Source organism: Amblyomma maculatum, chromosome 1 (genome assembly GCF_055883805.1).
Source record: "Amblyomma maculatum isolate TAMU_Amacu chromosome 1, ASM5588380v1, whole genome shotgun sequence".
NCBI lineage: Eukaryota > Metazoa > Arthropoda > Arachnida > Ixodida > Ixodidae > Amblyomma > Amblyomma maculatum.
In genome coordinates, this window is record NC_139344.1 from 181,097,532 (window position 1) to 181,111,360 (window position 13,829).

The 13,829-nt window shown below is 47.1% G+C and overlaps 1 protein-coding gene across 1 annotated transcript in view; it reads left to right on the forward strand.

Annotated features, from left to right (window-relative positions):
- LOC146205039 (meckelin) overlaps positions 1-13,829 on the forward strand; it is a 50,160-nt gene that overhangs the window by 22,407 nt on the left and 13,924 nt on the right. Inside the window, exons 17-21 of the mRNA XM_084589725.1 lie at positions 910-1,008; positions 1,283-1,381; positions 2,367-2,453; positions 3,600-3,746; positions 10,280-10,444. Of these exons, the coding sequence (XP_084445851.1) occupies positions 910-1,008; positions 1,283-1,381; positions 2,367-2,453; positions 3,600-3,746; positions 10,280-10,444 (597 nt within the window). The remainder of the gene's footprint in view (positions 1-909; positions 1,009-1,282; positions 1,382-2,366; positions 2,454-3,599; positions 3,747-10,279; positions 10,445-13,829) is intronic.

Consider the following 13,829-nt stretch of genomic DNA (forward strand, 5'->3'; position numbering starts at 1 on the left):
CGCGCAGGACTGCCATATTGAAATAAAAAAAAAATAATTCATTCGCTGAACATAGTATTCGAAAAAAAAAAAAAAAAAACGAAGCTTATGTTATGAAATAAACACCGAAAGAGAAGTACGACGAATTTTCAAAAAAATAAAAAGGAACCTACTACTCCATCCCGCAGACGTAATGCTCAGCAGGGCATATACTGCCACACATTTTAGATGCTTGCAGTGGTTGGGGGCTACGGTATAATGGCGTAATAGGTGCCCACAGCCTGCAGGCGGCCACATGTTTGTGAACATACCTGCACGACAGGTCGAGCATTCTTGGTTGTTTTCTCGGGAACATTCTTTAGAAAGACCGCCAGGGAGTTTAAGCTAGCTGGCATAATAAAGAATCAAGAGAACTATAGCACGTCTTTCCACGTCTACGTGACGAAGGTGACAAACTGCAGAGCGATTTTGGAACAGCTTTGGTTTGGTTTATAGGTTTGAACGTCTCAAAGCGACTCGGGCAATGAGGGAGGCCGACAGGCCGCAGGAGAGGGCTCCGGAAATTTGTACCACCTAGGGTTCCCATAATGTGCACTGACATCGCACAGCACAGTGACGCCTTGCTTTTCGCCTCCATCGAAAAGCAGCCGCCACGGCCGTGAATTGAAGCCGCATCCTTGGATTAAGCAGTCGAGTGCCCGAACCACTGTGCCTCCGTGGTGAAGCCGATGGAACAGTTGCGATGCATCTTTATGTGGAATGAGCGCTTGTACAAACCACTACTTTCTCTTATTGTTCAGATTTGCCTTGGCAATTTTTATAGTGCGTAAGGATCCCCGGAACAGCAGTGTCAGTGATTCTAAAGTCTTTGCACCTTGACATAGAATTGGCCCCTTAGCGTGACACTTTTGCCTAATTTCTTTGTCGCAGATTGCGTTGGGCGTCCTTAGCGCCTTTGCCGTTCTGTGGGCTTGTATTCAGACCTGGAGTTGGACTCGAAGATCAGGAAAGGTCTCAATCAGTATTGTGGTGGGTGTCGTATTGTGTCATTATATTATTGCGTTTTTGTCGCTATAAATACCTGCGAGGCCGTTGGCCACAAGTACTTGATGTCTTGCTACTTTCGTATGTTTTTACGTGACTCAATTAAGCATCGCCGCTGGAACAACTTTCGCATTTGGCTCCAGTGTTGCGAAGGCACGCTGGGAATTTTAAAAATATTGACTTGTAAATCCTGTTTAGTGTGCGCACCGCACCTGTGTCACGCATGGCGAGGTCAGTGCCGCTTGTTTTCTGCCCACAGACTTTGATCAAGCTCATCACGTACACGTGTGCAAGCCTGTCCAGCGCTTTCCTAATAGTGGTTTTGTGTACATGTCTTAACTGGCTTTTGATGTTTAAGGTGAGTAGTTTTCGTCTGCCTATTTAAAGTTTTTGCGCTATCACGTTCACGCAGTTTAGTTTGACCGCAGATGGCTAGATTACAGTGCAGCATACCGCTCTGTATTACCCTAAAATGAATTTCGGAAATCTATATCTAATGGACATCTAGTACTGCAGAGATATAAAGTAAAAGGCGATTGTTGCTTTAGGTTTCGGAGAACTGTTCCACGACACGGCTTTTTCGAACTATAGAGGCGCGTTTTAACCATGGGCGATCTGCATGATTTGGCGGACGAATGCGACGGCGCCTTTTTTTCTACTTACGCGGTTATCCGTCTGCTGTCGGAATTGAAGCGGTATCCTGTGCTTCGACGTGCAATGCCGGGCCTGATGTTGAATAGCTTGCTGGACCTGACATAATAGAGTAGCTTCAGACATTTGATACTGTGCGACACCGAAGGGAGAAACTGGCTTCCGGTTATACTTTTGAACAGTACGGGAACTGAAAAAAAAAAAAAAAGACGTAAAAGGAATGTATCACCTACCGAAGCTTTGTTAACTTGCCGAATAAACAGCTTCTATCTACAAGATTCCTTTTATTGTGCCAAATGCCGAATTTATGGCCGTGTCAAACTTGTATGCTTTCTAAAGTCAACCATTCGTTAATGAATGTTTGCGTGCCAAAGCCAAAGGTATACAGTAAAACACTTGAACGCCGCCGAAATCTAGCGTTCAGACTGTTCTGCATTTCGCTCCCATCGAAATGCAGTCTCTCAAGCCGGGAATTGAACCCGCGACATCATGGTTATATAGCAGAACACTGAGCCACAGTGGTCGGTCAGTCGTTTAGTCCCATGCTTGGACATCTTTCACTCTTGTGATCAATCAGTCCAAGTGCACGTCGCATTTCACTTTCCCCCTCAAAAGTTTCTCGCATTTTATTGAATGCCTTTCATAGGTCGTGTCTCAGTGTGTCATTTTTTGCCATGTGTGGTTTACTACAGTTCCAAGACGTTGTTCACATGCTTCTGCCAAGCCCTCGCCAAGAAAAGGACATCAAATTGTACATCATCTTTGCATTTGTGATGAAGGTAAATCGATCACTACGTTTTAGTAACAAGTTCCGTCAGTTGTATCACCTCTTGGCTCAAGTCTCGTCGGTTTAATGCCAATTATTAAATAAATCATCTTTTGTAAGTTCTTCCGGGGGAGGGCGTCGTGAGAAAGTAACTCTGACTTCGTTTTTCACGTGTCATATGCCTTCCCAATGCATTCGAGCACTTTTCATTGTAGTCCGAAGGTATATATACCAGCTAACTTGAGCCAAGAGAGCCGCTTCAGAAACCCCCATTTCATTATTTGCGATAAGGAAAGCGTCGCTTGTAGGCTTTTTCTCACCTCCTAACAAAAGCCAGCGCAATATATATATATATATAAAAAATCACGCCAAGCGCTTGAGCGCGCCCTAAACGTGCTGCTCTCAACGAAATCAGCTGCGGCCGTGACGGCCCCATTGCAACGGTAGGTCGATGTGTTGGCGACGGTTTCAGCGTGTGTGGCAGGCTTGCTGCAACTTGCACCTTCACGTGCGCCGACTGCAGCCAGCACATCGGGGTACCGATACGCCACGTTCACTTTCTCCGTTACTCTACCTTCTTGTCAGACAGCGGGTGGCTTATCAGACACTCGTTAGGAACTCCATGCCGAGTGCCGCGGCCTATCTCGCGCAGCTGACGCGCGTACTTAGACGAATAAGGATGGAATTTAGACACGCACGTATCTTAGGACACAGACGTGTTTTTAAAATTCAGCAACCTCCAAGTTTTGAGTATAAACATGCATGCTGACTGAATAAAAGGGTAATTCTATTTAGTCAATTACTGATATTACGATGACAATTATCCTCACACATGACGTCCGCCTGGCCGCAATATCTCATGCACGAAAATAACTTTTTTGTTTGTTTGTATCGCTCTTGGTTTTAAAAATCCTGAAAATCTGACCTTGACCATCATGTATATTCGTATAAGGGAAGTACCGTTGATAGAGGGAAAATATTTTCTCTGAACCTCAGTGCACGTGTCATTCCTGGGCTTTACCAGTATATTCATGGTGCGACGGTTGTGCAAACTGAATATTGCACGTTTTAGGAATACTCCCAACGTCGCTGCGTGCCCACTGATGGCGTTAATTGCGTGGACCTGCTTTCCTTCGTTTTTATTCGGTTGCTGCACCAGACCTTCTACCTGCTGCACATCGTGTTCCTCCAGAGCAGCGCGGACATTTTCTTCCTCGACTGGGAGAGGCCGCACGCCATGGCGCGGATTCCGCGTCCCGGACGGAAAGACACCTCGCGACTCTCAGCGGCCGGAGATGCATCGCAGGTACGAGACACGACGATGCATCAGTAAAACATAAAGCGTATTATCTCGGCTGTATGTTAATTCCATATTAAATTTCGGGCCCTTCACCTTGTTCCTTCGAGGTCCACGTCGATTTGGCGGAGGCTGAGTAGCAGAGACGAAGGCGACGGTCTACGGAGAATAGAGGGACTAGTATAAATATTTAACAGCAGTGCATCAACGTGTGTTTAAGAAGCTGAAAAACTTCATTTTGAGTACCAAAGCTAACACCCTAACACCCCTTAAAAGGGCACTGAAAGGGTGTTCGTCGAGATACTGATAGGTATTGAATTGTACATTATCCTCCCGCTAAAGTGTTCAGTTAGGCTATATATATAGCACCGGAGATATTGGCGATTAAAAACTGTATCCGTAGTCTGTCTCACTCATAGTGACCGTCCCGATAGAGATGCCAGACCACGCTCCACCCTCGGAAGCGTCACGAGCCTATCTAACTTCGTTTACTGTTCTGCTTCTCGCTTCCTTGCTACAGCTAGAAAGCAAGTAAGTAGGGAGACGAGGTGCGGTCTCCTGCCGGGCCGAACGAACACCTTCGCTTATGTGGCGCTGACGAACCAATGATAGCACTCCCCGGCTGTTGGTATTCGCGACACCGCAGGTATTGCCGCGAGAATTTGTAAGAATTGTGTAGTAAATTATTTTTTCTTTATTTGTACGCGGCATATGGTATACTTACGCGTGCATTTGACAGTGTTGTGCCGGTGGGGTTATCACACAGTAGCCCACCGTCAACAGGGTTGTGCCAAGGAGTTGGTAACGCAGCGCTCGTCACCCGTTTCGTGAACGAGGGCTGTCAGCTCCCTGGGCGGTAGCGATGAATCCGAGTCGGCGTTGGTGAGATGAAGAAAAGGCTTTATACACTATTTACATGTATTTACACAACAAGATCGGCTCTGGGGCCGAAAGCTAACATAGCCGTACGCGACTGTTCTCGCGCAGCGACGGCCGGGGAGATTCCGCCGCGTCCGCACTGTCAGGAGGCGAACTGCTCCCGATGGACGCTAGTGACGAACTCACACTCGGAGTCTCGAACGGAAGCACTTTCGCAGGGCCAATGGGAGAGCTTGCTGCGCTCTCGCTTCAAATATGCCGCGGGGCGAGAAGGGGTTCACCGTCAGGGCCACGGCGCGCCGTGCTGTCTGGACGGTACGTTTGAAACACGTCGCTTCTGTCCCTTTGGTACGGCTCGCCTCCAGTGCACTGATGCTTTGCAGAGAAGTATCCAGAGTTTGTGAAGGAGGCGTTCGCCGAAGAAGTTTGGCGTCCGGCTGAATTTCTGGGCGGCTTTGGCCAGGCACAACAACAGCCACTTTCTGAAACCCTTTTCTGGGACCTGTCAAGGATCAGTTACGTAACTGGCACAATGCATAACTCTCAAGCCCACAGCTTGAGAGTTTGGAGAAGCTGTGATACTATATCACAGCTTCTCCAAACGCCGAGGTCCGTCCACTTCCTCAGATGAAGCCTGACCAAGAAACTTCTCTTAAATGCCCTAAATATGGAGCGCTGAGAGAGTGCTAGCCTCTTAACTGGTGTTAGCCTACACCCCTCTCCCTGGGTTCTTTCTATATATATATTTTAAAGCTCTCTCTGCGCGCCGCGAAAAACGACTTGAAGTACCCATACTTTCTGGACGGATAAGGGGAACGGAGAAACGTGACACAGTTAGGTTCTTGTCATTTTTCTCGTCACTTTGAGGCTCCGGAAGCATAGAGGCTATATAGGACGGCACCGTTGCCCTTGACATCGCCGGTTGGAACAGCGGCGCGCGCTTTCGTACAGCCTGCAAACTGGCAACGGACGCAATGGGAGTTCTCCCAATGCCACCTATACAGACAAAAAACAAGGCCTGCACTTTTCATCCTTTCCACACGACTGACGCCACAGAAGCGGTCGGCGTCTCCGCTGCGGTGGTCACGGTTCGAACGTGAGCGGAATATGCGAACGATTACTTCTGCCTGTGGTTATCGTAATTCAGAGGCTAAAATTCGCATAAGCCGCTTATATATTGTTCACCTTGACATGCAATGAAAGCAAGCTTTTGCCCTCGCAAAAAAAAAAAAAGAAAAGAAAAAGCCGTCTCACGCTTTTTTTTTCTCTCTTATTGTTATTTTTTTTTTTTAACGATATCGCATGCGTTTGTTCGCTCAGACGTCCGACTCTCACTGGCGACAAAAATTTTCCCTGGCTAACATTCCTCGCCTCTCCTGCACGCTAAATACAGTGGAGTATTTGAACGACAACGGACAATTTCAAAGCCACTGCCGTGCACTTATGAGGCGAACCATCCTTGCGGCACCAAAATGAAAAACGTTCTTGCTGCAATACGGCACTGAGCTGATAGTTTATACGGACCAACACTCGTACAAGTACACGCCAGCGTCTTCCGTGTAAACAACAGTACATAAATCATACAAAAAAAATAATAAATACCGAGCGCGAAGTACACATACGCACCGAGAATCGCGCAATATCAGCAACAAGGCAAGCATAAGTGGAAGTAAAAAGCATTTTTTGGTTTTAAATAAAAAAAAAACATGCCACTATAACGTCAATGCATGAGCAGGCTCTATCTCGAAGTAAAGCGATTAGGCTTAATGAGGCTAATCGGAAAACATTCGTTTACGCTGCTTAGCTATGGATCTCGCTAACCATCGGCAGGAATTTACAGCCTTATTTATTTGTGTATGCAACTACAAATATTACTGTCTGTGTTGCTGTTGTGTCATATCATCTCTAGTCAACAGCGTTCAAGAAACTATACGTATACCATGTACCCTTGCTGCTAAATCTAAATCTAGGAATAAGTCCTTGAACGGCCTCTAAAATCATAGGGAACGTTACGCCCAATATCGATATCTGTACGATAATATATATTTGCAGATTCTGCTCGTTAGAACCCTTTCAACGATGCGTGACGACGCTGCGGCATAACGCTCAATTTGTAATCGCAATTGACTAATTAACGGTAATTAATTACCACCTGCAATTAGCGTACTGAACTCATACACGATATAGGGTATCCAACAATATATGACGATGCTGTATAGTGTAAATTTCAGTTTTTAATCGTAATTAACTAATTAACGGCAATTGATATGGACCTACTTTTAGTCCAGATGAATTATACTTGACATAACCTATTCAACGAGGCATAACATGATGCTGCAGTCCAAATTTCAATTCTTTATCACAATTAAGTAATTAACGGTAATTAATGCGAGCCCATGGAATCAACTCTACAGAAGCTATCCAGCGAAATGTGGCTATGTGGCATGAAGTATAATTTTAATCATAATTAACTAATTAACATCAACTAAGACCTGCAACTTGGTGCACTTACACTCGTCATAACCTATTCAACTATGCATGACTTGATTCTGCAGCATAGAATTAAAATTTTAATCCCTAATAACTAACGGTAATTACGACGCGTAATTAGTAAAGAATTAGGCATGTGGTCATGCACCAGTTTACCATAGCACACTATGTGTGACTTGTTGTTAGGCGGACCAAGTCCCAGTTGGACCTTGGCAGAGCTTAAAGGTCATCCAGAGGTACCGAAGCGGTTCCGAAGTTTGTACCTGAAGCAGTAGAGCTATCTCAGTAAATATTACAAGTAACGTACAGAACGAAACAAATCAACCTAGTGAATGCTTAGCATTAGCACAACTCTGGTAGAAATATAATAATTTAAAACGAATGTGCAAACGCACTGAACATAGGTTGAGGGGTAGCCTCAGTTCGCAAGCCGAGCCGACGTTTCGACAAGGGACTTGTCTTCGTCTGGGCAGCCTGATCGTCTCTGGCGGGGTTTAAATGCGTTTTTGCTCCCGAAGAAGAAAAGCCAGGGAGGGAGGGGAGAGAAATAAGCGAGGCAATGAGTGAAATAATGTTTCCTTGGGTATGAATTTCTATGAGCCTGGAAACGGGGATCCTGCGATCTGAAAGAGAAAATAAACGGGTGGAAGCTTTGACTTCCTCGCTATCCGCATCGTATATGCTTACTTTCTCGAAAATTGTGGTACATCGACATAAAATATTAGCGGTGAATGGAGCAACTCGTAATACACGCAATTAGCTTTTTTGGCACAACTAATCATTATAACGTAAAGGCTGTTCTAAATGGGTGATTCGTATGAGCCTTCAATGAGTTACTTAAACATCAATTCGCTTTAGACTGCGAGTCATGTTCAGTATATGAAGTCAGTGAAATACTCAAAAAGCGTAAGTGTAATTTTCATGTTATTATTAGGTGTTATATGTCTTTTCAACTTAGTCCCTGGCCACGGCGATCGTCTGCGGTGAAGGCCTCCCAGGCACTGCTCCGCTTTATGAAAAGCACAGGACTGATCGAAAGGCTATGATTTCTTATGTTACGTGATATGACTGTGACGTGATGTGATGTGACATGTTTGTGATGTGACTGTACTAACCTCACCGATCCCTCTCTCACAACTTTTATATCCACTCACCCCTTCCCCCCAGTGCAGGGTAGCAAACCGGTTTCTTTTACAGGTTAACCCCCCCTGCCTTTCCTCCTCCTCAACTTAGAACATGTCGTTGTAAGTGGTGGTACCAAAAGTCACGTGAGGTGACGTATTAGGCATAAAGCGAACGCGCGTTAGTTTGCGTAACAAGAGCTAATAATGACTGGATATCCCATCGTGCCCCTCTGCATCCATCGTGGCTCGCTCGCGTTTCACATGCCGGCGAAAACGCTCATGATTTCAGCCGCGGCGACGTAAAAGCCTATTTCAAGCTGTCGCGGCGGCTTGAGAGGCCAGAGCGACGCTGCCGCTCGTCTCTGAGTTAACTCAATCACTTTCATGTGAACTGGCCTCCACGCCAGTTGTTTCCGAGCCACTGAAGCGGAGAGCGGAACAACAGCATGCACAGCGGGTACTCGTGTACCACGGCATCCACGATCAGGCAACAGTAGCTTATGTCGTATCTTCTCGCTAATTCTTAAAGAGCTACTTGTGTTGAGACGCCATGGTATTTTCGTGTGTCGCAAACGCGGCCAGCAGGTGGACTAGAAGCCGTTTAATTTGGATCAAAAACTGCCTGTTCTATGCCCGCCTTGTTTCCTATGTGATAGGAGATGAAAGCGCGCATTGATTTATCAAAAAGAAAAAAAAATATTCAGAACCTGTAATGACGGCGTTTGTTACCCCTCCTCATACACGGGATCACAACTGTGTGGATGCATAATGCATGTGGCGGCCTGCGGATGACCAGTGTGAATATTTTCGATCGAATCTGTTGGCACCTAATGCACGATCTCACAGCAAAACACCCAACCCGCTTCGAATGCGATCGGCCGTTCTGCCCGCTGATGAGGGCGGCTAAGTCGTTAAAGCGCTCGACTGCTGTGGCCAAGGATGCGCGATTGAATCCCGACCACGGCGGCCCCTTTTCGGAGGCGAAAAGCATGGCAACCGTGTGCTGTGCGATGTATAGCGATGTTAGTGTACGCTAAGAACCCCAGGTTGTCGAAACTTGCGGAAGCTTCCACGGCGCCTCTCATAGCGTGAGTCTCGCTCCATAAACTATGCCAACCAAGGCGACTATCGCACAGCGCTGCAGACAGGAAACACCCAATGCGCAGGCCGTCCGAAGCGCGCGCCGCCACACCAGTCCGGCCACGCCTATGCTGACGGAGTCGTTTCAGCCGTCGAATGAAACGCATGTAGGCGAAACGTTGAACTGCTTTGTTTTTGTCCTTAATTTGCACTCAAAACTGAAGGAGCTGATAGAAGTGGTAACAAATTAGCGGTGCGTGCGTTAGCTTTTCCTGTGAGCAGTACTCCGACTGCTCAGAAGCGTAATATGCCCCACGCAACTCCAAGTGTACCCCCTGGAATTGAAATTTCATGGGAGTTTTGCAAGTTCCTATGTGCACCTTGAACACTTTGATAAGAGTGTGCTTAAGAACTGCCCCGGCATTTTCAGACCGGGGTGGTTTGTGTGTGTGTGTGTGTGTGTGTGTGTGTGTGTGTGTGTGTGTGTGTGTGTGTGTGTGTGTGTGTGTGTGTGTGTGTGTGTGTGTGTGTGTGTGTGTGTGTGTGTGTGTGTGTGTGTGTGTGTGTGTGTGTGTGTGTGTGTGTGTGTGTGTGTGTGTGTGTGTGTGTGTGTGTGTGTGTGTGTGTGTGTGTGTGTGTGTGTGTGTGTGTGTGTGTGTGTGTGTGTGTGTGTGTGTGTGTGTGTGTGTGTGTGTGTGTGTGTGTGTGTGTGTGTGTGTGTGTGTGTGTGTGTGTGTGTGTGTGTGTGTGTGTGTGTGTGTGTGTGTGTGTGTGTGTGTGTGTGTGTGTGTGTGTGTGTGTGTGTGTGTGTGTGTGTGTGTGTGTGTGTGTGTGTGTGTGTGTGTGTGTGTGTGTGTGTGTGTGTGTGTGTGTGTGTGTGTGTGTGTGTGTGTGTGTGTGTGTGTGTGTGTGTGTGTGTGTGTGAGAGAGAGAGAGAGAGAGAGAGAGAGGACGCATTTTCGCTTGCAGGCATCCAGTGATGCAGGTAGCAGCACCGGTGACGTGAAGGGAGAATCGGGCACAGCGGTCAGCATTTGGCGCTCCTACTTCGTGGCCAACGAATGGTGCGAATTGCAGTGCCATCGCAGGGTGTCTCTCTCCCTGCAGCTGCTCGCACTACTCGTGCTGCTCAAGGCGAGTGCTTTCTTCATCTCCGCCATTCTGGCCGCAGACTGGTTTAAGCACCCTTGATCCTTTAAATAAAACCCTTTAGTTGAGTTATTAATCTCACTTAGGGCTATACTTGAAACACTGCACTGCACAATTTAGGAAAATGCATTGTTCTTTCTTGCGACATTTTGGGCTCAATACATTGAGTGCATGAAGCATGCGAATTCGCTGCCACTCTCGCATGTCACTTCAACTGAGTTTGTGCGAGTGCGCGTATGCCGCCAGGCGCGGGTTTTTCAAACCAGCACCCGAGGCATTCTCATTTTCTATGTCCGAGGCGTAAAAGTACGTTTTGCTGTGACAAAAATTGTTCCATGAGGGATTTTTAATGGGTCACTTTTGAAAATTGTTCAGTCAGATATTTTTAACTTCCAACGCCTGTTTTGTGTGATGTCGTCTTCGTTTTGGTGCTGTTTTTTATTACCTTCTCGCATGCAACAACTAGCCCGCCAATATGTTCTCTTGTATTTTTAACTGTTCTTTTGCGCGATTAAGTAGGTCGATTTCAAAGTGCACCAGGCGACCATCAGAAAAAAATGTTCAACTTTATTCTCCTCAAAAGCAACGCCCAAGCGATTTGTAATACATATTCCCGTATGTATATAGCTTATGCTCAAAACAGACGGCCAGTTGCGCAATGAATGACGTAATGAATTTTTCAAGCCGCCAGTGAAAAAAGGGCGCCTTAGCCTAAAAGGTATTTTTTTTTTCTGCTTTAGTAAAACCGAGAGGTGCAGCTACGGTCTCCTAATTAAAAAGTCAGTCGGCCGTGAAATTTAAAATCACGTTACCCCTATGCCACTGGCAGGAGCTGCCACCTCGGGTCGCTCCTTTCATATGGGAGGGTGATGTCAGAATCAGCCTGCCAGAATCGTTTGCATTCTCGTTACCCCTGCGACACGCAGGCACGTCCATACGGCTTGGCTGACTTTATATGTGGGCTGGTAGTTTACGCTCTCGTGTCATACCCTCAAAAGGATGAGCTTAAGTGTCCCCAATAATGTAGCGCCTTACACTGATCGGGCGTGATAGGGGAATAATAGGGGAAGGCAAAAGAAGCTTCCGCCGTAGCTTTCGCAATTAACTTTTTAAGCCCTCCCAGTGGCACTGATGCTAATGATGGACCGCTCAATTCATTGACCTTTGCGAATTTTAAAAAGTTCTTGCATACGAGGCCGTCCTGAATATAACGGGCGCACACTGCCATCTGTTCCTTGCGTGAAAAAAAAAAAAAAAGTATGCCAAAATTAAAAATAGTAAAAAGTAGCTATACTCCGCCTCGCATTCAGAGTGGCGTTGAAAAGGTACTACATACCTGCTTCCAGTTTCCCAAAATACATTGTACCCAGGATCGAAACATAATTAAGAGAAATCGCATTCGTGCCCTTAACAACGGTGCACAAAACACTCAAGGTTGAGTATATTGCTAATTGTGCTGTTGAATGGGCAGATAAACGTCAGACTTACCGGAGACGCTTGGTTCTCGTCCGTCAGGCAGGTGAAGCATCAAGCATTGTTGACTTAGTATACACCATGGCGTTCTCAATAATCGCCCCACTCGATCGACCCGATAATTTCAGTCTTTATTTTTGAGGGCTGAGGTAGGTCGCGTTCCCAGGCCTGGATTCGATTTCTCTCTGAGCACTTTGTCGCCGCCTATAACACTTTGATAAGAAAGGTTCGATCGTTTTCAACGGACTAATCAAGCTCAAGGCCGCCCGCGTCGCCATGTGCTCAAAGAGGAATTCCTTGTCGATCTGTGCTCATAAGTTCGGCGTCAATTATCGGTAGAAGCTTCTTTCGGTTTCTCTCTCGCTCATGGGAACTGGCAGGATCGAGCTGCTAGCCTACCGTTTCGCTTTCGAGCGCTAGCTTGCGTTCCGTTCTGCTGTGGGATTTGAATGCCTCAAGTGCGCAATGCCATCCTGTGATCCGCGTACGAACCAGGACGCCGGACTTTTGACGAGGCCCTTTCCATTTATTTTCATTCGGAGTATCGAAGTCAGATATAGCTTTTCTGCCCGTGTTTTCAGTCGCTGTTTGTCTTCAACAGGAACTGCGCAGTCATCGCCGGGCGTCCATGGAGTAGTGAGCTGCCTGCGTCTTGTCCCGTCATTCCTAATTTCTTGATTTCCCGGGCCACATGCGACGTAAAGTGTGTCATCGTTGATGGAAACGTTGATCCCGACCAAACAAGTAGATGAGGCTACCTGATCTGAAGGTTCTGCTAACCTTGTTGGAGACGCTTGTGCCACCTCGGTTGGGGTTGCACTTGTCCAACTATCTTTTATTGCGTAAGCAATACTGCGCCAGGTTTCGTGCCGTCGCGTATCCCCGGCGGACGCCCCTCGAGCCGCAGCCGTGTCGACACTTCAACTGCGCCGTAAGGGAACGCAGGAAGGGGGGAGTGCTCACGCACGTTCACACACAGTTCTCAATTGTCCGCTCTCCATGCTGACGCACCGCTCACTCCCTCACGCACTTCGCACTCCTGGCGTTCCCCGGATCGCACTCTCTCACCGCATGCGATGCGAGCAAGGTCCGATGTTGTATGCGCGCGTCGAAATCCAGGCACGCGCGCCAAAGCGGACGCACCACTCAGGGTTCAAAGGGCGGACGGCCGCCGCCCAGGGTAAGGAATTGCGCAGTAATAAAAAAAGACGACCGCTAACAGGAGTGAAAGTGGAAAGAGAGAAATAGGAGTTCGCATCGGGGTAAATCAGTTGCTATACAGACTTACAAGGAGAAGCATCGGCGATGCGCCGAAGCCAGAAAAGGGCAACGGGCTCAAGAGACTGCTGAAGGACGTGAACAAAGGCTAGCAAAACGGCGAGCGCAAGACGCTGCTAGACGAGCGCGTCTTGCACCTCTAGACTCTTGTACGTCTGGTGATGATCCTCCATGGAGTCTTCAGAATGCCTTGGACAGTGATGACTCGGCATCAACAATAGGACGAGTCTTTAATCGTGGCTAAACACGTCAAGCTACACCCGCAGCTACACTACATGCCGAACCTTAAGCGCAACCATTGCAGTATCGCTTGCTCAACTTACCATGTTTAACCAGAGCTAAACTACTGCCATTTTTTTTCTTGAAGAAATTGTCCAGCGTCAACTTGGATCTTTTTTTCTTTTTAGCTCATTTTTAAACCGCCAACCTAAGAGTCCACACGCGGTAAGCACGAAATTGAAAGTATATTTAAGGGCATCGTACAAATCAAAGTGTGAAGCTATCGGGATCTCAATGCTGAGAGAAGGGACGAAAGCATTTTCAGATGACTTAGGCGCTGATCCGAAGGTGTTTTTGCTAGCTGTGCACGTCCCAACGCTTACGTAGGCGAAATGGAAGC